This window comes from Myotis daubentonii, chromosome 2 (assembly GCF_963259705.1).
Source record: "Myotis daubentonii chromosome 2, mMyoDau2.1, whole genome shotgun sequence".
Lineage (NCBI taxonomy): Eukaryota > Metazoa > Chordata > Mammalia > Chiroptera > Vespertilionidae > Myotis > Myotis daubentonii.
The window spans coordinates 183,901,635-183,925,881 of record NC_081841.1 but is presented as its reverse complement, the minus strand read 5'-3'; the positions used below and the strand labels follow the sequence as shown (position 1 = coordinate 183,925,881).

Here is a 24,247-nt window from a genome sequence, read left to right as displayed (position 1 = left end):
CCTTATTCTTTCAAGAGTAAACACTATGTTTAAAAAATCTTTTATTAAGAATTAAAACATCTTACCAATCAAGAAAGAAAATGGTTTTAATGCATTCTCAGATTAACTAGTCACAGTAGTTAGATGACAACTTAGAAGTCTGGTGGGGAAAAGAGACAATTTCCTGAGCAGATGACTGTATACCAGTACATTCTGGATTTTGTTTCTAATGTGTGCTTATTAGGGTTGTAGTTGGGAGTAGCTAGGATATCAGGACCAAGAAGCACAGGGCAGGTCTATTGGAGGATGTGAGGGGTCAGCCTTGCCTGTTTAGTGAGCTCTCAACAATGGATATTAGGAGCCCAATAGGCTGCTGAAGTGATTGAAAGGAAGAAACTGGTCTCACTTCAACTCAGTCACAATTTGCCTATGACTAATTATAGAAAATGATGAGCTTCTGTTATCAGTTCAACTTTAGTAGAATTTTTTAAGAACATATTTTTCTTTATTTCAGAGAGGAAGGGAGAAGGAGAGAGAGATAGAAACATTAATGATGAGAGAGAATCATCGATGGACTGCCTCCTGCACGCCCCCCTACCGGGGACCGAGCCTGAAACCTGGGCATGTGCCCTTGACTGGAATCAAACCTGGGACACTTCAGTCCACAGGCTGATGCTCTCTATCCACTGAGCCAAACCAGCCAGGGCTAGTAGAAAATGTTTTATTAAAATGTATTCTTGGGTCCTGGTTGGGTGGCTTAGTTAGTTGAACGTTGTTCTGTACACCAAAAGTTGTGGGTTCGATTCTTGATCAGGGCACATACCTAGGGTGCTGGTTCAATCCTGCCTCAATGTGCATTTGGGAGGCAACTGATTGATGTTTCTCTCACATCAGTGTCTCTCTCCCCCCACTCCCTTTCCTCTATCTAAATACATATCCTCAGATGAAGATGTTTTTAAAAAAGCATTCTCGTGAATCATTGAATTTACTTTTCTTCTCTTCAACTCCAGTGTACTGTATCTGTGGTTCTGTTTATGAGTCTAAAACAAATACAGAATTGATTTTCTTTGTTACATTTTGGACTATGGAACCAATCCAACCACCCGACAGTCTGTAGCAGGAGGACACTATATCCCCCAAATCTTCACCTACTGTTAAGAGGGTCTTTAATGGAGACAATGGAGAAGTGATGTGAAGATGACTTGGGGTGCAATGAGAAAGTTCAGATTATGGGCAATATGAACTTTCAGAGAATCTCCATGTGCTGTAATTGTGAGAAGGGCTATAGGCTCATTTGAGTAGATGCTTTTGCTATTGTTATTTCTTCTAATAGCACTTTATTTAAGTATAACATGTGTGTGTGTATGCCATTGAGTCAGGTCTGACTCCTGGTGACCCTATGAATGAGTGATGTCCATAAAATCCTGCCCTCAAGAGCCTTGCTCAGCCGTAGACTCATACCTCTTGCTTCTTTTATGGAGTCAATTGTGCTACATCTGCTCTTCCTCTTTTCTTTCTACCTTCTGTTTTCCCAGAATTACTCTCTTCCAAAAAACCCTGCCTGCTCATGATGAGCCCAAAGTAGGGCAGCTTCAATTTTGTTATTTTTGCCTCCAGCCATGTTTCAGGCTTCACTTGCTCTAGGACTCATTTTATTTCACCTTTCTGGAAGTCCAGGGTATCTATAGAACTCTCCTCTAACACCATCTTACAAATGAATCAGTTTTTTACCTATCAGCCTTCTTCACTGTCCAACTTTCACCTTCATACATAGTAATTGGGAATACAAGGGTGTGGGTGATCTTAACCTTGGTCACTAATGACTCATCCTTGCTCTTGGGGATCTTTCTTAATGCTTCCATTGCTGTCCTTCTGAGTCTCAGCCTTCTCTTGATTTCTTGGCTACAGTCTCCATTTCAATTGATGACTGAATCAAGGTAAGCAATATCTTTAACAATTTCAATGTCTTCATTGTCTATATTAAAGTGTGTATTTCTTCTGTAGTCATGATTTTTGTCTTCTTGATATTCAAATGCTTTCCTGCTTTGGCACTTTCTTCTATAACTTTTATTGGAAGACATTTCAAATCATTGCTACATTCTGCCGGTAAGATGGTGTCATCTGCCTGTCTTGTTATTGATATCTATTCCACCAATTTTCACTCCTCCTTCCTCTGAGTCTAGGCCAATTTTTCAAATGATATGTTCTGTGTACAGATTAAACATTAGGGAGATAAAATGCACCATTGTCTTACACCTTTGCCTTTAGGAAACCATTCTATCCATATTCTATCCCAACAGTGGCTTCCTGTACACAATGCAAATAAAAAACCAGGTCACCAGAGTGCTGGGCATGCCCATTTCTTTCAGAACAACTCATAGCTCTTCATGATTTGCACTATAGTCGACACAACACAGACTATCCTTCTGAAATCCTTTGGAGCACTCCAGCATCCAGCAAATGCTCTCAATTAGATATCGAGTGGTTCTTCATTTTCTGAATCCAGCTTAAACATCCCACACTTCCTGCTCTACATAACCTTGAGCATCACTTTACTTGTGTGGGAAATTAGATCAATGGTCCTAAAGTTACTATTAGTATACTCCTTGGCATCGCCCTACTTGAAGATTGGAATATATATTGAACTTTTCCAATATGTGTATCACTGACTTATTCAAGGTTTACTTCCTTGCCTTAGTGATGAAACAAATTAAAAGTTTGGAATTAGCAAGTACTTAAAATGTTTATCTTCCCTTGGCTATTAGAAAAGTCATGTTGGATATGGAAATTTATAGTTTCACGCTCTGCTAACAATTACAATCCAAAGTAAATTAGTTGTGAAATTAAAATGTGTTTTCTATTCTGAGTCATACTTATAAAAAAAAACAAATAAAAATGTACATATATATATTTATACATATATATGTGTATATGTGTGTAATCTGCATATTTGTGTACATAGAAACAATAATAATACTCATATTGAGTTACTTAAATTGCAAAGATTAGTATAATAATCTGCAAACTTAGAATCACCAATTAATTAGGTAAATATACTGATAGGTATTGAATAACATTAATCTAATTCAACAAACATATTCACAAAAGAGAATCTTGTAGTGAATGATTATTTATTGTTATTATAGAATTTGTTTTATGAACAATGGGAGTTTAGAGATAAGAAGATAGTGGGATCTGATTACAAATTAAAGAAAAATAATATCAGTAATTTTGATTAGTTTTAATCTACTTTTTGAACATATTTTTGGGGAACAACAATAATTGAACTCCACTTTTAAAATGATAATAAGAAAATACAGAATATCATCAATGTTTTTAATGCTAATTTAGCTATTTCTATATTGTGATCATTATGAGAAATAGGGATAGACAGAATTAAAAATTAAGGCTAAAAATTGTTTTATAAAAAAGGAAAAAGAAACAGAAGTGAGAGAAAACAGGACTTCAGGTGTTGCTGTAACTGGTTAGCTGTTCCATCTTCCCCTTAGCTTCTATCTTCTACCTTAGAGTCATTTGATTGGGGTTTTCCCTTCCCTCTAAATGTGCCCCCTGTGTTAAACACTGAAGCAAAAATAAAATGTCTTGACCTGGAATTTCAAAACCTGCTTCTTGCCCTTAGAATTCTTCCTAAGTGCTTTATTAAAAGAATTAATGCACTGTAATTAAATGTTAAAAAGAGGCTTTAGCAAAAGTAAGGGCAACTGATTGACAAATAATTTATTTAAAAAATTATTTTAGAAAACTTACCCACGGCCTAATTCAACTCAACCAGTAATTACATGAGAGCCAAGAAACTTTGGTTTCTTAATTATTCTCCTGAAATTTTGTAATAATATTGTCTACTTTATGTATTTATGATTTTCTTTTAAACAATGATGAAAAGAACAACATTCTCTTTTTTTCCCCAATGAGCTCAAAATAAGGGCCAGATTATCTTTCATTAAAAGCCTTTATTTTCCATATGCTATGAGAAAAATTATAGAGCAAGGCTACAGGTTGGCACTTGAAAGAAATCAGATGCTTCACCAATATTTTTGAATAGCTACACTCTTAATTTTAATGGAATTTTCTGATCATTAACATAATATATTAATATTTGAAATTGATCTTAGAGAAGTTTTCGAGAAGATTCTCATACTTAGAACATTCCCACCCCCAGAAATTCTTTTTAAAAGTTGTGAATCTCATGAGCAGCAGCTGTGGAGCTTGATTAGACTAAGATAATAATCTAATTTATAATATTGCAAAGGGAAAGTTCAGAATGAATCAAACGATTTCTTTAGCCATTTGGCCCAGTGAAGGGAACATACCCATTGAGATACCCTACTTATCTCTGCAGTGTGAAATTCTAATCTGAAGGTTTAATCAGTATCCTGTCCAGTATGCCCAGAGTATATCAACCTTCCAAAGTTATACAACAGCCAGTCACTGAATCACTTCTGGGGCCAGATGCTAGCTTATGGGAGCAGTGAATAAAATGGACAAGTTCCCTAATTGAGTGAAGCTGAAAATCTCCCTCCTTTTTCTAACATGGTAGAGGAGGAATGTGGTGAGCAGCCAGTCCAAAGATTTTAAGAGAATCAAGATAAAAGCAACTTTATTTTGACGTCTTAATATTTGTGACTAAACATAACATCCAGACAGAGGGAAGGGAAAGAGAAACTGAGAGTGAAAAGGTTCATTGGAATTCTAGAAACAAGCAGAAAATGTCCACAGACAAGCATAAAAAAGCCTATAGGTTTTGTGTGACCTTGTTGATAGCTCTCATGGATGAGTCAGTGCCATTTAAATGTATTGAAACTAGAGGGACAGAAATAGAGGGGTATGTGTTGTAATAAAATACTTAAAGACTGTCATGTGGAAGAGGGAGACATTGTGTTTCAGTGGGTGATACAAGATTAGGCTTCGGGCCCAATCCTGATAAGAGCCTTCTAAAATTAGAGCCGTCTGAAAAAGAGGGTGACTCTGGGTCTGGTGAGTCCTAAATCATTGGAGAATTCAAGAGGAACTCAGACATCCTCTTAACAGCATTGTTAGAACCAAATAGGACTTGGTGATTAGAAGGACCCTTCCTATGGAAATTCCCAGCAGAAGAATACATGTGAATTTAACAAGCTAGTCTCTGGAACTCTGTGTGGAAGCAGTTGTCTTTATTTTCCTTGGCAGACCCAGAGGGTTTAAGAATGTTTATTTAGCTGTGTGTGAGTTTTAATGTAGACTGAATGTGCAAGGCCCATCACAGTATAGAATAATAATTTACTTCTGTGAAGAAAATGAAATTGAACTATTATCCCAACTAGCCAGGAAAATTGATGGAGGAAACTTTGCAAGTGACTAAGTTTTTCTAAGGCAGGGGTGGGCAACCTTTTTGTGAGTACATGCCAAAACCAGCAAAATCTCTGACTCAAAATTTTTCTGCATGCCAACCCTAATTTTTTGAAAACATGTGTGATGATGACGTCACCAGGTTACTGCTGTAGCGCGCATTGAGAGAAACATAGAAATTTATTTCCCTTTCGTTAGTACTAGTGGGCAAAGCGAGAGAGAAGGTTTCATTTTTATAGAGTGAAATTTTGAATAAGTAGGTGAGGCAGTTGTCTTGTCAACGAAAACCCGTTGCATCTGAGGCTGAAACCAAAACACTGGTCGGATCTAGGAAGGCAGGGAGAGTTAAGGCAGAGGCATAGAAATTGCTCTTCCCCTCTCTTGTCAATCCATGTCTATTGTCTTTAAGATAACTTGTTATGTAAAATTATCTATTTATCTAAGATGCTGAGTGCAAAGATGGAGCCAGAGTGGAGAGAGGAGTCAGCAAAAGTTATTGGTGTGCCATGTTTGGCACGCGTTCCAGGGGTTGCCCACCCCTTCTCTAAGGTAAAAAGAATCTGTGTGATAGCATAACCACACAGAGAGCATCATGAGAACTGAGTACCCCAGTGACAGAGATGATTTCTGGGTTATCAGTGCATAATTAATACTGAAATATGGGAACATGAGTGAATTATAAATAAAATCAGGTCATTAACCCAGGAGCCAACATATGGCCATAAAGAGTGCAATACTTATTGCAGGAAATAAATTTTGCTCTTTATGGCACCAACCTTTTAAATATTCTCAACCCGTAACTTATATTATCCATATCCAAAAAAGCTATGTTGAAGGTTGCCTAAAGACTGCAACTGTGTGTTTTTGCAAGGAAAATATATTATTGTTTTTATTGATTTTTATTATAATGATTTCATTGAAACAGTAATATTTGACATCTCAATGCAGAAAGGGAAAGGGATAGATTTTTATATTTAAGTATTCTAAATGCAAGGCTTGTGATGCCACATAGAATATGCTCTCATGTTAAAAGGTGCAACAGGATTATATGAAAATCAGAAGAAAGAATAATCTATTCATATAATGGATATCCACAGCTAGCTCCTCAGCTAAACATAAAGACTTTCTCCTTTATATATGTGTTTTCCAAGTTTTTTCTAAATCAACTTCTCTCTCTTTTTTTTTAAAGATAACCTTTTATGATTATGAAGGTAGAACATACTCCTGGTAAAGAATTGGAAGAAAAGTACCAAATATATATATGTGTGTGTGTGTGTGTGTGTGTGTGTGTGTGTGTGTGTATACATATATATAATAGATCCTATTTTGTGTACATTTTAACTCCAATGACCCTGCCCCTCGGTTTAGTAAAAAAGGTATGGGGAAAGGGGAGTATGAGAATAGTGCGATGACATGAAAATACTCAGGTAAGTGGGTCACATTGCAAACCTATATGGAAAAACATGTCTCCATGAATTAGCACATAATATTTATTTGCTCTGCCAGTTCTAAAACTGATGCAAACTTCTCCAATGACATATGATTCTTAACATGGTCACCAGGTGAGGCTCTTTGTACACGGATTGGGTGTGTTTGGTGCCAAAACTGTTTTTACTGACCTTCACACATTAAGCTGTGCCTTCACTTGGGGTTTCTCTCATTTGACATTTTCCCGCTGGAATCTCCTTGCCCCCTTTTGTCTACCTGGCAAATACTTCCCGTCTTTTAAATCTCAGTGTGAAGTGCAACTGTTTCCAGGACATCTTCCTGACTCTCATCAGGTAGAACTGACTCCTCTCTCCACTCTGGCTCCATCTTTGCACTCAGCATCTGTAACAATTCGTCCCATACACACAGGCAGTGAGCTTCCCCTCTACTCTGAGCTGCTTGAGGGTAGAGTCATGTTTTAATGTCTGAATACTGGGTCAAGTATAGTGCTCAACAGACTTGCTAATTGACTGACTGACTGACTAAATGAATGAACGAAGGTTGGTCATGTAAACTAAAATATATGCTTTTATGAAAAGTATCTTTTTATCAGTATATTAACCAAAGGGAACCTGTTTTCCAAATATCAGAAGCAATAATTCATAGGCAACTCAGGTTATTTAAGAATAGTATATATGGCCAAAACCGGTTTGGCTCAGTGGATAGAGCATCGGCCTGCGAACTGAAAGGTCCCAGGTTCGATTCCGGTCAAGGGCATGTATCTGGGTTGCGGGCACATCCCCAGTGGGAGATGTGCAGGAGGCAGCTGATCGATGTTTCTCTCTCATCGATGTTTCTAACTCTCTATCTCTCTCCCTTTCTCTCTGTAAAAAATCAATAAAAATATATTAAAAAAAAAAGAATAGTATATATGACTGCATAGGAGAAAAAGACTGTGCTGAACGAGAAGGGAATGAGGATAGTTGTGTTCCAGAATTGCTCTGGGGACAATAGAATGGACATTCTTCTCCAGTGTAGCCAAGCTCTTCTAGGTAGTGGAGAGGTGTAATCAAGAGGTCCTCAGCAGATGTGGAATCTAGGCCTGGAGCTGCTTCCTGTTAGCTTACGAATTCACTTAGTGAATTAATGAACCTCCTTAGGGTTGAGTTTATTGACCAGTAAAGTGTGCTTATTAGATTATGTCATCTTTAAGGTTACTTCTTGTTCTGACTTTTTAAAGATAGGCGATAATTATATAATGTGACAAATTAAGATTTCAGTTCAAATCCATAAATAATTAGAATTTAGGAATAAAATATGAGTCTGGTGCACATATTAGTATTTTTTCCTATTTATTGAGATTAACCAAAATCAGGGGATCTGAATACCTCCCCCCCCCCACACACACACACAAGCCTCTTCCCCTTGGGTCCTTTTTATTGCTTCAAGAGTAAGAGTAGCTTCTTTCAGAGATGGTCTTGGGTATTGTTTCCACATCCTTTGAAAAGTTATAGTGTTGCTGGGGAAATGGGACCCAGGGTAGGTATATTTTACTGTTGGGTAAAGAATTAAATAGATCAAAAGTCTAGAACCTGAGGCTATTCTTTTTTATACTCTTCCTCCCTTCCACAAACACTAACTGAATACCTATGGTGTGTCAGCATATGCCAGGCCCAGGGGTGGCTGGGAGTTTTTAGGAGCCAAAACAGATCATCCCAGGAGAGCTTGAGAAGCTGGGAGTAAGTGAGCATGAATTATGGAGAGATGGTAGAATGTCCCTCTGAAGGGCAAGTAGAGGAGCACTTCACAGTCAGGGTCTGGAAGTCAGGACACCTGGTTTATCTTTGCCTAAGGGGGCCTGAAAAGTAAAAAGGACCATTTGCATATCTGCTCTGACTCTTATAGAAGGACAACAAGGACTAAACTTTAAACTTTATAGTATAAAGATATGTTAAAGCCCTTTCTTCTGTTTGCAGTCAAGAGTCTCTGATATAAATTACCTATGAGACTTGTCCTGTTAGAATTAAATCACTTGAGCAGATCATGAAGCCCATTTTATGGAGAGATGAACATAGGCCTAACAAGTGTGGCCAGAGCTACCCTTTCGTTCGCCCAGCTGACTGCACCAATTAGGTATCTGGGGAAAAATAATTCTGTTTGGACAGTTTATTCCTGCCCATTGGAAGAGATCTGTGCACTGAAATATCTTGGTGTTTCAAGTTTATATATCTATATAGGTATATACTATATAAATATATCTGTATCTACCTGCAAAATAGAATACCTGCTATTCTTGAATCACAGACAGAGATTTTTTTCAACCATTGGACACTCTCATCTCTGGAAATCAGTTCAAATCCCTGGAGGGACTCAGAGGAAGGAAAAGTAAGTGACAATATAAAAGGACAAGAGGACAAAGGAGAGAGCAAAGGGACGAAGAGACCAGGGCCCGAAAGTTTTGTTTATGTAAAACTCTCCATGGTGTTTCACCAGAAATTATTCTTTTTTCTGACATTCCTCCTCTTTCTGTTCACATCAAACTGTGAAAAATATTTTTGACTCCTTTAAACATCATTGACGTGAATGACATCTTTCGTTTATAGTTAGTTAGTGTTCAATCTATATTTAAGGCAAATACTTACTTACAGAGCTAGTCTACATTTCAAAAAGAAAACAGCAATTATCTACTGCCCCTACTGTTACATAAGAATGAAAATGGAATGGGGGGGGAAAAAAGGATTTTCAGAATCTATTTCCCTCATTTGGTGATAGCCTTAGGCACCAAATCTCAGCTTGTGGGGCATCACCAGCCTAGCTTTAGTTTTAGTCAGCTCAATTCTATGGCTCTAAATTTCATGAAAAGCATGTTATAAACTCAAATTAAATTCTCCATGGATTTATGTGGGTCTCAGAAAATGCATACTCATGACCCCCAGGGGAGCAAATGTTTCCACTACTACTGAGAATTGCTATACATTTCTTTCTGAGAGATGCAATAAGTAAAGTCAAGAAATTTAGTTAAAAGGGTGATATCAGAGACACCCGCCAATAATAGGACATTATTCTGAGCAGGGAGTAATACAATAGGAATACAGAGGCAGGCAGTCATCAGAGATTCAACCAAGTAAGCAGTTGGTGTTAAAAAATATCTATGTATATATAAAAGCCTAAGCAACCGTTACAACCAGTCAACTGGTTGCTATGATGCACACTGACCATCTGGGGGCAGATGCTTAATGCAGGAGCTGCCCCCTGGTGGTCAGTGTGCTCCCATAGTCAACCTCCCACGGCTGGCCAACCATCTGTGGTCCCTCACCCCAGCTGGCTGGACCCGATCAGCCCCTATTGGAACTGGGCGAGACAGGCCTGAATGCTGGCCAGGCTGACGGACCCCACCCATGCACAAATTTGTGCACTGAGCCTCTAGTACGTGTGTGTGTGTGTATTTGCAGGAAGCAGGACTCTTAATTTAAAAACATTCTGAAGCAATTATCCTGTCATGGTAGTGGGTTTGGGTGAGTGATTGTCAAATGCTAGGGTAAGGCTCTAATTCCATGTGCTTTTGATATCAGGGAGGTATGGAAGACTGCATAGTAGCTCCCAAAGATGTCCAAGTTCTAATCCATGCAGCCTATGAATATGTTAGTTAACATGATGAATGATATTTTGCATATGTAATTAAATTAGAGACTTTGAGATAGAGAGATTATTCTAAATTATCTGGGTGGACCCAGTGTAATTACTAGGATTCTTATTAGAGGGAAGCAGGAGAATCAGAATTAGTAGTTAAGAGATGTGACAACAGAAGCAAGAATTTGGAAGGATGCAAGGAAAAGACCATGAGCCATGGGATAAAGTTGGCCTTTAGAAGAAAAAACAAAAAAAAAACAAAAAAAACAAGCTTATTCTTTCTTCAGAGCTTTCAGAAGGAACCAACTCCACAGATATCTTGACAAAACCTAGTGAAACTTACTAGGGACTTTCTACCTTCAGAACTTTGAGAGAATAAATATATTGTTTTAAGCAACTACTTTTGTAGTAATTTGTTACAGAAACATGGGAAGCATTTTGTAGGTTCCTGGGACTCAGGGGAATAATTAAGGGTCAAATTTTCAGTTCTTACCTAAAAAGTAGGGATTAGACTCAGGAATCAATCTATAATAATAAAAGCATAATATGTTAATTAGACCAGACAACCGAATGGCCTTCCAGACATCATTCTGGATGTCCTTCCTGACAAAGCGGGGGCCAAGGCAGAGGCGTTTAGGGGCTATCAGGCAGAAAAGTGAGCAGTTAGGGGTGATCAGGCAGGCAGGCGAGCAGTTAGGGGTGATCAGGCAAGCAGGCAGAGGCAGTTAGGGGCTATCAGACAGGCAGGCAAGTGGTTAGGGGCAATCAAGCAGGCAGGCAGAGTGGTTAAGGGCAATTAGGCAGGCAGACTGAGTGGTTAGGGGCAATCAGGCAGGCAGGCAGGTGAGTGGTTAGGAGCCAGCGGTCCTGGATTGCAAAAGGGTGCAGGCCGGGCTGAGGGATCCCCCCCCCCCTTCCATGCACGAATTTCGTGCATCAGGCCTCTAGTTTATAATAATAACATTTCCTAAGTACAAGCACTTTGGAAATTACTTTCATATACATCTTTTAGAAGTAGATTACATGATCTGAAATAAATAAATAACAACTTTTCCAGAACCCTAAGATTTAAGGTACTTAGCTATATTTCCTAAACTCTGAACCCTAAGACAAGGATTGGTCCCAGAGTTTAGATGGAAGTAATCTCTGAGTTGTAAAGAGTTTTTGGAGGTGTGTAGAATATAGCGTTTCCTGATGGACTTCCAGGTCATATACTTTAATTAAGAAATGTTATTATAAATTGAGGTCACATTTATGAGCCGAGTTCCTACTTAGTACATTAGAACTGAAAAATCTTAAATTACTTCCGTGAGTCCTAGGAACCTACACTCTCAGGTGGTAATGAAAATAGTTTTCTAAAAGTCTTGAGTTGGAAATCTGTCTAAGAGATTTGAATTGCAAGTTGTTTTTCTTTGGAAATCACTGATGTTTCACAATTATCTTTCAGGAATTTAGTTTAGTTTTATGTTGCATGCATGTGTGTATGTAAGTGTATGTATGCATGTGTGTGCAGATGCATATGTTTATATACATGTTTAACCCATATATACAAAGAACATAATCAATTATTGTTATGAAAGTGGTCATTCTAGTAATCATTAAATAGAAATTGGTCACAATGTTAAATACTGATAAAATTATATCATATATGCACATAGAATCTTTGCATAGAGACTATAAATGAAAATTTTCAAAGAAATCTTTTTAGAAATTGAGTAAATTTTTTATTGAGATATTTAATAGTCTTTTTAATCAGCCAATTCACTGATATATCATTAAAATTGATGTTATCATCTCTCACTACTGATATAGAATAAGGAAATATAAGTCAATATTCATTGTTCTGAAATGAATGTTGTACACATTTTGGGTTCATTTTAAAATAGAAGGCTGGAAGCCACTGAGAATATTTTTCCAACATATTAGTTAGATTTAAAAAAATACACTAGATATGTAAAGCTAAGCCATCTGCTATTATCAATCTGGTATTGCTTCTATCAGGAAGAATGTTCACAAGTTTTTGGTACCAATAGTTTTCACTTTTTCTTTATTGAATCAAAATATTAAGCAACAATAAATTCCTTCCAGGTTTTTTTTAAATATATTTTTATTGATTTCAGAGATGAAGGGAGGAGGAAAGAGAGTTAGAAACATCAGTTATAAGAGAGAATCATTGACTCACTGACTCCTGCATGTCCCCTATCGGGGATCGAACCTGCAAATCTGGGCATGTGCCCTGACCAGGAATCGACCTATGACCTCCTGTGCCTATGACCTCCTGGTTCATAGGTCAATCGGTTCATAGATCAATCCTCAACCTCTGAATCACATCGGCCCGGTAAAGTTTTTTGTTTTTTTTTAATAAATTGAAATCTGCTGCCTACTAGAAGTAAATATATTCATCAAAATTATTTAACAAAACTGTTATAACATATTGCAATCACTTCCTAAAAAATCTAATTTAAAATATTTTAACATTTATTTAGATTATCCTTTGTATCTAAAGATCACTAATACTGTCACAGAAAATTATAAAATATGAATTTGAATTATAATGAGTAGAGACACAGTCAGTCTTAATTAACTAGCTGAAATTTTGTCCAAGTACAACTTAACATTTCTTTTTTAGGTTCTCCCAAATGAGTGAAAAATGTAAAGTACATCAGTATTTCCTTCATTCTCAGATTATCTCGTCTACTTTCAAGTAGAACTTATTTATCCAGAATAAAGGTTAAAAACACAAATGCCAATATATCCTAAAAAGCCCACTCTAGCTCACGCCAAATTAGTCTATAATAACTTTGTTGTGTAAAAAAAAAAATGTTGGACGCTGAGATTTTATCCTTAATTTAGGAGATGTTTAAAATGTTCAAAAGTGATGTACAAAGGAGACCATGTGACAAAAGTGGGCTGAGTCACTCACTGTATGGAGATAATCAAGTAAGTGGACAGGGAGCATTTGAGGAATATTTGCTTCTACCCTGTGTATCTCTCCAATTTAGAACCACTTTGAGATAAAGAAATTAAAATGATAACAGCAAGAAAACTAAAGATGTTTTACAACTCAGATGCTCTGAGGCACTGAAAGTATTTTTTAACCAAAAGATTTGTAATGTCTAAGCAAAATATAGTAAAACAGACTTAATAAGAATACAACTCACATTTATCGACTTATAAAATCCCATTAGATGAAATTTTATTACTTCTAAAATGCAAAAACACCTCTGAAATCGATATAAAACATAATTTATGGTATGATGTAATTTAATAATGTGGGTGTTTTTTTCATGTCTTACCTAAAATAATGATGCATCTTAAATGATTTCTTAGATTTGAGGAATTTGGTTAAGATCAAATAAATGGCTATGGCAATGGCAGAAATAAAAGAAAAAATAGGTTGTTTGTTAAAAATAAGAAGTGATATAATTTAATATAAACACCAATGTCACAAAATATGTTCTTTGGACATTTTGTTTATTTGAAGTTGAAATAAACACAAAATTATAGAAACTTTATCTATTTGGAACTTAAGCAATCTATATAACAATCCACTGAAGCATAACAAAAACTCAGAAGACAACGGGGAAAAGGCTTTTTAAATAATTTAACCAATATCAATAAGACTGTATTTGTTTACATACTCTCTTCCCTTAAACTTTATTTACTTTTATATTTACAGATAATTCTAATAAATATGTTCATCTAGTTTCCAATTTATGATGAATTCATGGTGGATTCAATGTAACAAATTTAAAAAGGGGCATATTGTCAACTGGCAACCGAAAGCAAGGGAGAAAACAAGGTGCAGGGAGATGAGTCACAAAGACCGGTGTATAGTCCTGTCCAGAGCAGGTGGAGTCAGTCTCCCATCCTCAATAAGCCCCTAGCACAGTGATTTTCAAACAGTGTGCTGCAAGAATTTTTAAAACATGCAATACCTGACTATTTAGTCAGGGGCACTGACCTCTTTTCCCTTAGATTGTAAAAAAAAAAAAAAAAAAGAAAGAAAGAAAGAAAGAAAGAAAGAAAGAAAGAAAGAAAGAAAGAAAGAAAGAAAGAAAGAAATGACAACAGCCAACACAAGAATAACCGTTTGGTGTGAATGAATCAAAATTATACCTTTTTTTGTCATATCGGCAAAAAATATATATTTTGGTGAACTGCAGAATTTTATTAACTAGTTTATATGTTCCATTAGATGAGAAAGGATGAAAATCGCTGCCTTAGTTATCCCTGTTGGAAGTCAGAACTCAAACTGCATGCCATGTTAGGTTGAGCCCAAGTTCATCAAGCAAAGGCTAAGGTACTCTCTGTATATCCTATTCATGGGGTTGAGATTGTGTGTAATCCACACAGAATTTTAGATGTCTTGGTGCTTAAAGAGTTTGAGCATCAGAGGGTAATTCATCTTTGAAAGACATCACTAAGCAGGATTTTTTGTTCCTCTTATTTGGTAGTAATGTCTGTATATATATGTATCCAACTTATTAATGCTTTCAATAAACAAATATTTTATTGAGCACTTACTCTGCCTAGCACCATGTTAAGCACTGGGTATGTGGCAGAAGACAAATGAGAAAAAATATGTTTTCTCGGAGGTTTATATTTTAAAAGCAAGATAATCCAAATAAATAAAGGAAATGCACAGAATTTTAAATAGTTGGAAGTGCTAAGTAGAACCAGAAAGCAGGGAAGGAAGAAGGGATTGACTGTGTTTGGAGGTTGCAATTTTAAATAGATTTGTTAGAGAAGATCTCACCTGAGATGATAATATGTAAGCAAAGGACTGAAGGAGGTGAGAATCTCATGGAAGATCAAGTATAAATATCCTGCCATAGGAGCATGCCCGATGGTTTGAGGAATAGCAACTGGTGAATGAAAAGAAAAAACTAGAGCCCAGCCATTATAGCTCAATGGTTGAGCATCGACCAATGTTCAGTTCCCCATCAGGGCACATACCCTGGTGGGCTCGATCCCCAGTAGGGGGCATGCAGGAAACAGTCGATCAATGATTATCTTTCATCTTTGATGTTTCCATCTCTCTCTTCCTTTTTCTTTCTTTCTGAAATCAATAAAAAAAAATACTTTAAAAAAAGAAAAGAAAGAAGTAGAGCTATCAGATACCAAATGAAGGCACATGTGAAATGCAAATTATTCTGGGCACTAGAGGCCTGGTGCATGGACTCGTGCACTGGTGGGGTCCCTTAGCCTGGCCTGCACCCTCTTGCAATCTGGGACTCCTCAGGGGATGTTGGATTGCTGGTTTTGGCCAATCTCCACAGGCCAGGCCGAGGGACCCCTCCCCCCCATGCACAGATTTGTGCACCGGGCCTCTAGTATGCATATAAGATCTTTGGTTAATCTCTTCCCACCCTTCCCCCTACCCCCTTCCCTCTGAGATTCATCAGTCTGTTTCAGATCTTTGGTTAATCTCTCCCCACTTTTCCCCCTCCCCCTTCCCTCTAAGATTCATCAGTTTGTTTCATGTTTCCATGACTGTGCATTGAGCGTCTGCCCCCTGGTGGTCAGTGTGCATCATAGTTACCAGTCGAATGGTCTAAGGGTCGCTTAGACTTTTATATATAGAGACTGTAGGTACTGTGAGGTTTTAGGTTTCTATTGAGGTATAGGATTTTGAGCAGTAGTGTGATCTATTTTATATCTTCATCACGTTAGCCACAGAACTGAGGGCATATCAAAGAAAAGCAAGGTTGGATCCAAAGAGACCAATCAGGAGCTCTTGTGATAGTCCATACGATGATGGTTGGCAGAAGTGGAGATAGTGAGAAGTAATCATATTTTAAAGGCAGAGTGAATAGATTTTGCTGAGGAATTACATATGGGCTATTAAAGAAAGAAAAGAGATTAGTACCTTGTCAAAATTTTGGGCCTGAGGAACAAGAAGATGGGAGTTGTCATTACAGAGATGGGAGGATTAAAGAAGACCAGGTGTGAGAAAGAAGAAGGAGAATTCAATCTTGGCTATGTGAGGCATGGGATGCTCACTAGACATCTTCATAGAGATGTCAGTGAAGGACTTGGGGTTGAGATCAATGCAGAGTTAAGTGATTACCAGTAGCTATTATCTACTGAATTAGCACTTTGTGGCGGGCACCACTTTAAGTGTTTTACATATGTGTTCTCATTTAATCCTCATAATAGCCTTAAATTATTATGGCAGTTTTACAGGAGAGGAAATTGAGACCTAGGCTTAAATGAATTGCTCAAAGACACACAGTTAAGGTTATGTTTACCTTACTCCAGTTTTTATCAAGTTTTATATTACCAAGAGGGGTATGGATAAAAAGCAATAAAAATGTCCAGGCATAGGGAACAACATATGCAAAGTAGAGGGGCCATAGGGAGCATGACATCTTCAGGAGACCTGAAAGCACAGAGACTCAGTCAAATAATCAGCTTCCAGCAAACTCATGCTTTTGTGGTACATTACAGTTTAGACCTGTTTTCTCATATTAATCTCTGTAAGGAAGGAAACTTTTTATTATCAGTATTCAATGATTAGGGAAGTAGACTTACAGAATGGAGTTCACAAATTTAGTGAATGATACACTAAGGTTTGGACTTGGACTCTTTAGCCAAAATGTAAAATAATTTTTGTTTCTGATTGTTTAAAGTCTTACCATGTACCCTTTTAGGAGGTGAGAAAATATACATGAGAATACATATATTTTGATATTGAAAATAGGAAAAAAATTACAAGATAGAAATGAGTGATCTGGAAGATAATAAAAATAATAGCTGTCATTTTGGAGCACTTGGGATGTGCCAAACACTGAACTGGGATCTCTACATTCATTTACTAAATTTGATCTCACAAAAGTTGGAAAGGAGATTCTATTAGGATCTTAATTTTACAATGAAGGCATTGACACTGAGAGAGAATAAAGCAACTTGCTATAGTTGCTTCATCATACAGCCAGGAAGTAGCAGAGTCAAGACATGAACCAAGGCTGTCCGAAATCCGAGTTCAGACTCCTAACGGGCTGGTCAGCAGCGACTCTCCCTGGGTAGTACTTCATTTTTGTTGTTGTTTTTATCAAGTCAGCAGTGCAATTAACAACCGCAAGGAGCTTCTCACGAATGAAGAATTTGTGTTCAGGGTGGATTTGTGTTCATCCACCCTGAACGGCTTTTCACTCTAGTTTTGCACAGGCTTTTATCACAGCTTAAGACAGCAGATGGCTCTCTTGCGTTTTCTTTCTATTACTTCTATCTGTAAACAACTCAACAGTGTTGTGGGAAGGTAAAAGGGAAACGCAGAGATTAAGCTAAAAAAAAAAAAAAAGACCTTGATTATCCCATGCTGCCCCCACTCCAAGCTCCCTTAACAACAGGAAATCACATAAAATAGAAACGACTGCTCTAAGCTTGTGAAATTCACCGTCTGAATAGAAGCCCTGAGACTGAGGAGTCCGCTGTTTTAGGCGCTGCACCAGGTGGTCGGAATCCATCAGGAAAGAGAGAGTATTTCTCCGTTATCCAAAAGCTGAAAGGCTTTGTGCTCCAAGGTGTGTGTTATTAATGTCAGTTAAACTGTGGGGATTAATTTCCTTTCCATCTCGGGGGGGGGAGGGGTGGGGAAGAAAAATGGCAGAAAGCGCTCTTTAGGGAGGACAATATCAGAGACTGAGGACAAAGCTCCTAGTCTGGGGGGAACTTGCTTCTGCTTTGAGAGCTGTGGCTGGGGCGGGATCCCTGTCCGTGGTGCTGAATCAGAGCTTCGTCTGTAGGTTGCTGGGACAGTAAAGGAGCCCAAATCCCGATTGGGGGAAAGACTGCAATGTAAGAAAATGCCTGGAAATAAAATAATTAAAACAGCTATAATAGTACGAAGCTTAATCTAACTCTGTTCAATTAATATAAGAGCCGCATATAAAGACAAAAAAGAAAAACCTTGCAAAGCAGACTGGGATATGTTGATTGAGTTGTACTATATTTAACAGGCCAATATGCTTAACATTTTGCTTATTAGAAAAACCCACCAGTGGCTTTAGGTAAATATGTTTGCTTTAATTGTAAAGTCATTTGAGTATTCCAAGCCATAACATCCTAAATGTCCAAATGGCCGGTCTTCAATAATGGAAGGCAGGAGTAGCTACTCTTCATGTTCAGTTTGGACTTATTTTAGTGGATTTTTGAAAAGACATACTTTGGTAGCCTTTTATTAGATGTATCCATCTCTGCAGATGGCTTTCCTTTTTAAGCAGGGGCATGACCACACAACTTTAATACATACTTAGTAAAAATGTAAGAACAAAGATATGTAAAACAGAAAATAAAGTGATAGAGATAGAGCAAAATAGCTAATACATCCCTTTCCCTCATTTTTACTATCTCATGGTGATTAGGGATTATAAATTACTGGCAAAATTACTCTTACTTCTCTCTTTCTTTCTTTCTTCCTCTCTTTCTTTCTTCTTTCTTTCTTTCTTTCTTTCTTTCTTTCTTTCTTTCTTTCTTTCTTTCTTTCTTTCTTCTTCTTCTTCTTCTTCTTCTTCTTCTTCTTCTTCTTCTTCTTCTTCTTCTTCTTCTTCTTCTTCTTTTTCTTCTTCTTCTTCTTCTTCTTCTTTTTGGTTAATCCACACTGAGGATATTTTTTTCATTGATTTTTGGAGTGTGGAAGGGGGGGGGAGAGAGAGGGGGGGAGGAGAGAGATAGAGATAGAGATAGAGAGAGAGAGAGAGAGAGAGAGAGAGAGAGAGAGAGAGAGAGAAAAGAGAGCCATCCATGGATTGCCTTCCGCAGGCACCCTGACCAGGACCAGAGGTGGAACCTGAAACCCAGGTATTGTCCTTGATGGGAAATTGATCCTATGCCCCTTTTGGTGCTTAGGCCTATCCTCTGTCCACTTAGCCACACAGGCCAGAGCCCTATTCCTTTTAATATTGTGGTTATTTTGTAGATATAACATAACAAGATAGGGAAAATAAGCCAACAGAGTATGTTCTTTAATGTTAAATATGATATACACTGTCCTCACTGCTTTGGACCCAAATCTACATGTACTCCCTTTACATTAAATTATCTTCCCCAAAGGAGACTTCTTAGCAACAATGGAGTGAATAGAACAAATACCAGCTCAGCAGTAATTGCTTGCATGGAGAGAATGTGGGAAAGTTCTGTAGAGCAGAAGGTGTCTAGCCTCTCTGTAATCAGCTGTTGGCTGAATTTCTTTCATTGGCCTGGTTGCAAGTCCTTGTAGTACTTTGCTGCTTATTCCTGAAACAAAGAGAAAGTGTGTGTTGGTTCAAAACTGCTCCCTGGGTTGCTTTTAGATGGTGCCTCTTCACTCCAGCTCTAAAGCAGTTACCAGAGAATTGATTGCTACAAGTCTCTCATTACCAAATGAGTCTTCTTTCCTCCATTCTTCACTCTGGACTGTGAGAAGTCTAGTTTGGCATTTCTTTTCTCTATCTCCCTGTAATGATAAGCAAAGCAGCTAAGAGGGAAGAGGGAAAGGTAAGAAGCCACACTAGCAACAGCTACACTAGGTCTGTCACTCAGAGTGTATCCTAGAAACCATGGATCTGTATCATCCAGGCATGAAGTGTTTTCTTTTTTCTTTTTTCCCCTCAAACCTCCTTTCCTAGGGTACCTTCCACTTGATCCCTTCCTCGAGGGCCTTCAAATTTTCAGTTATCCAAGACCGAACACTGTCAGGGACACAGACAGGGACTGGAGGGGAAGCAGCACTGTTGTGCATGAATTTCAGACACAGTCCTTATGGCTTTGCCCGCTGACAGAGTTTCTTTACCCAGGGACACAAAGTCGGGAGCTCAGTTTGGACTGTCCTTCAGTCTGGTGGCTTTTTGTTGTCATTGGAATACTGTGACATGCTCCCCCACCCTTAATATTTCTGTGACTTCTTCCATTTTCCTTAGGCCTTTATCCTAGCCAGCTGCTGTTTTGTAGCAACCACAGGGGGCTGTGTCTCTTCCTCTAAGTGCCAGAGAGCAAATTTGGAAAGGGGTCTTCCCAAGTCACTTTGCCACATCTTCTCACCTTCCCCTCCTCCCTCCTTTTTGCTCCGTGTTGCCTTTTCAAAATGACAAGCCTACCCTTCCTGGCAGCAGAAGGGAGAGTGCAGCAAGTTTGGGCGGACTAGGTGAAGACTGGAGGCGCCTCCCTCCTCAGGACACACTCTCCTCCCTCCCAGCCTCTCCGCCTCCTCCTCCTCCTTCCCTGGGTGGGGTGGCTTTGGTGCCAGAGGGATTACTGGGGAGGGCGGAAACCACCTCACCCTTCAACCGAAGCTCAGAGTTTCTGTGAACCGGGAGATCCTGCAGCCCCAGCTAGGCCACAGACGCCTCGGAAACCTATGAGTTTGATCTAAGAAAAAGCGCGGCGATATTGCTTCAGTTCCATCTGCTTTGGCTCAACCTCTTAGCCCCACATCTCTTGTAGTCCATTTGAGCTGTCTTTATCGTTAATAATATTTTTAAACATAGTATTCTATATGCACACTTTTTTTTTCTTCCTGAAGAGAGGAGGGGGACGTGAGGTGGGGGTAGTGGATGGCAGTGAAGCGCTTTGATGAGCGATCTCCAAGGAGAAGATTGCTTTCTCCAGATGCTGATTTTCAAAGCACTTGACAATCACCGGCAGAACCCCAGAACGGGCGGCGGCGGCTGCGCCGGCGGCGGCACCGGACGCGGGGCAGCTCCAGCCAGAAGCTGAGTCCCACTCAACGCGCACTGATCAGACGGATCGCCGGGTCCCGGTCGGGACCTGCCTCCATCCAGTGCCCTGGAAGAAGGCGGCGAGTCCCACCGCCTGCCGAGAAGGTGGGCAGGGCAAAAAGGCAGCGCGAGTGGCGGTGGCGGTCCCCGAGAGGGCTCCAGCGTTGTGTGGTGACCGCGGCGGCCGCAACCCCAAACCCACTCCCAGCTCCAACGCGGCCAGAAACCTGCGGACGGACCTCGGGCTCTTAGGGCTCGCCCCGCCGCGCCCAGGGCGCATCTGCGCACCTGGCCCCGCAACCGGGTGGAGAGGACCATGGGTCCCAGTCGGGACTGAGCGCCCCTACGCCGCTCCCCAACCCCTCCGGCTTCCCCCAGCCGCCTCCCCGAGGGCGAGCCGGGGTCCGCGCCGCCTCTCCCCTCTCCCGTGCCCCCAGCTCCCTTTCCCTCTGTCCTCCACCTCACCCGGACCCATCCCCGAGCCACCATGGCTGCGGCCATCGCCAGCGGCTTGATCCGCCAGAAGCGGCAGGCTCGGGAGCAGCACTGGGACCGGCCGTCTGCCAGCAGGAGGCGGAGCAGCCCCAGCAAGAACCGCGGGCTCTGCAATGGCAACCTGGTGGATATTTTTTCCAAAGTACGCATCTTCGGTCTCAAGAAGCGCAGGTTGCGGCGCCAAGGTCTGTGTGGGTCACTGTTGGGTGGTGCACCCTCGGATCTCCCCATCTCCCCGCCTGCATGGACCTCTCGGGGCTTCCCCTTTCCTCCATTAGCCTCCCAGTCTCCCCCACCTCCCCGAGTCTCCCTGACCAGCGCTCTGAGCGCCTTCTGACCACGGGAGCTGGGAACGTGCTCCCAGGCAACCTGTAGCCCCTGAAAACTCAACCCCGCCAGGAGCCGGCAAGTTGGCCCGCTCTGCCCGCTGTCTCTTGAGTCTCCTTCGAGCTGGGTTCCAGAGAAAATCTCTCTACTCGGAGGGGCTTGGTTTCCCCCCGGGGATGGAGTCTGACTCCAGAACCCCGGGCAAAGATCTCTGCAACCCCTCGGGGTCGCACTGGCTGCTTCCATTCTGATTGGAGGTGTCAGGAATTTTGTGTGTGTCTGACCTCAGTCAGTTCCCCAGGATGTCTGGAAACCTCCTTGGCTTCTAGACCGGCATGAAATGTGGTGAGCCCCACAGTGCCCTCCGCAGGGGCTCATGTAAGAGAAGTGTGTGAAGGGTGTACATGTGTGAACTAAGGGCTAGTTCAGTGGAGATTTAGGGAAGGCTTCCTAACCTGCGGCATTGAGCACTCCCAAGCCCCTGAGTCACATCTTCCTAGAGGGGCGCAGACTAAGGAAGAATGAGTCTTAATTAGCGGATTGGCGAAGTACACATCCCCCATATGTATCAATTTTAATTCAAGGACTTGCGAATTACGTGAGGCAAACCAAGCAGTTACTACATCACAGATGACTACTGTAGCTGCCATACTATGCCTTAAAAAAGATAGAAGGAACTAGTGCCCAGCATGACCTTCTTTTGCTACCTTTGAAATGTCAGGGTCTGAGATAGCAACTCACTGAGGAGCCAGAGCCCAGCGGCTTTTGTTCATCTCTGCCTGTCTCCACATCCAGTTGCTAAGGGCTGTTGCTTTGAGAGCATGTGCGGTGTTCTGTGGGAGAAATGGGGATAGCTTGCTTTTCATAACTATGGGCTTGTCAGGAAACATCAAAGGATATATTTACGTTAATAGGAGTATATGTTTGCCCAGCACATTGTATTCTCAGTTCCCAGCTGTATTTGTTTTAAATGTCCTGTTGTTCCAAAGACTGGAGAGAGAAGCATATACTATACATGTGAATCTAGGCGAGTGTTCCACACATTTACAGATATATGACCAAAAGTTTTAATGCTCCTTTTTTTTTTTAAAGGCTGAGCTAAATATTTTTCAAGGACAATACCTTATTGTTACAATAAGAAATTGAGGTTACTTGTTCTTAGAATCAAGCTTAAAAAAATTTGAGAAATATAACAGTGGCCGTTTTAAGGGAGATAAAATTATATGAATGTAATAATTATATAAATATAAGACTTTTAAAAATAAAAAAATTAATAAATATAATACTTTTAGATGAAGTTTTTGGGGACATTATTTTTAGAACAGTGTAGAAGCTATTAAGAAAAATGGATTTTAATTTTCCACTTTAGCTTAGAGCTTTATCTAACAAAACTTTGTATTAGAAGACGTACTTGACTATTTTAAATATTTTTGATGCATGGAGGGTTACATTATCGTGGCTTAAAGTGTTTGCTTCTCCCCTTATTTCACCAGATTATCTTTTAGAACACAGTTCTCAGCAGGTAGAGCTACAAATTTGCCATCTACTTGAAGTAAACATCCCTTCTAGATAATATTATTTTAATATAAATTGACTAAAACTTACTGTGTGTTTCTTTAAATACACAACCAGTAGATTATTTTATAAATAGACACAGTAAATGTTTTGTGTCATTGGGTGATGGATGGTTTCTTTTACACTTTAGAGTTTTAAGATGGGATTATACTTTTTTTCTCAGATATAGAAAGACATCTGAGCTCCCCAGTAGTCTGTTTCACCATTTCAGCCATGTCTGCTCTCTTGGTATTCATGAGTTAAAAGTGATATACATGCCTTAGTGATCTGTAAGGAAAATATACTTGAGGTCACTTTTACTATCTTATTTTTTATGGGAGCATGGAAAAGAAGATAGGTAGAAGGAAGTTTCATCAGAACCTCTTTTTTTATCCTCTTTATATTTCTTATATGTAAACAAATATATCCGTTAGTGAAGAAAAGTATAGCTATATCTCGAGTATTGGAAATAAATTATTTTCTTATTTTTAATTTAAGCAAAATAAATATTAAAAGTTTATAGTATGTAAATTATATATTAATATACTTATATGAATTTATATTATATATAACTATATATAATTATTTCAATGTTTTATTAAATACTCTTGGAAATATTTTTATTCAAATTTACCTTTTCCCCCAATACTCATTCTTTGCTTAGGTATCGCCCAAGGAAATTTAAAAAATCTGTTTTGTAAATTTAAAGATACAATTTTTAGGTGTGACAACACTGTATATCTTCATATTTGAAAATCATTACTTTGACAAATAGTTATTGAATCTTT

At 39.3% G+C, this 24,247-nt stretch overlaps 1 protein-coding gene across 2 annotated transcripts in view; it reads left to right on the top strand.

Annotated features, from left to right (window-relative positions):
- The window catches only part of FGF14 (fibroblast growth factor 14), a 593,464-nt gene that overhangs the window by 382,219 nt on the left and 186,998 nt on the right, over positions 1–24,247 (top strand). Inside the window, exon 1 of one of the 2 annotated variants that reach the window (XM_059685060.1) lies at positions 20,689–21,763. The exons of the other annotated variant lie outside the window; for it this stretch is intronic. Within the exon in view, the coding sequence (XP_059541043.1) occupies positions 21,571–21,763 (193 nt within the window). The 5' untranslated portion in view covers positions 20,689–21,570. Of the gene's footprint in view, positions 1–20,688; positions 21,764–24,247 lie in introns of those variants that run through there. 2 annotated transcript variants of the gene reach the window in all.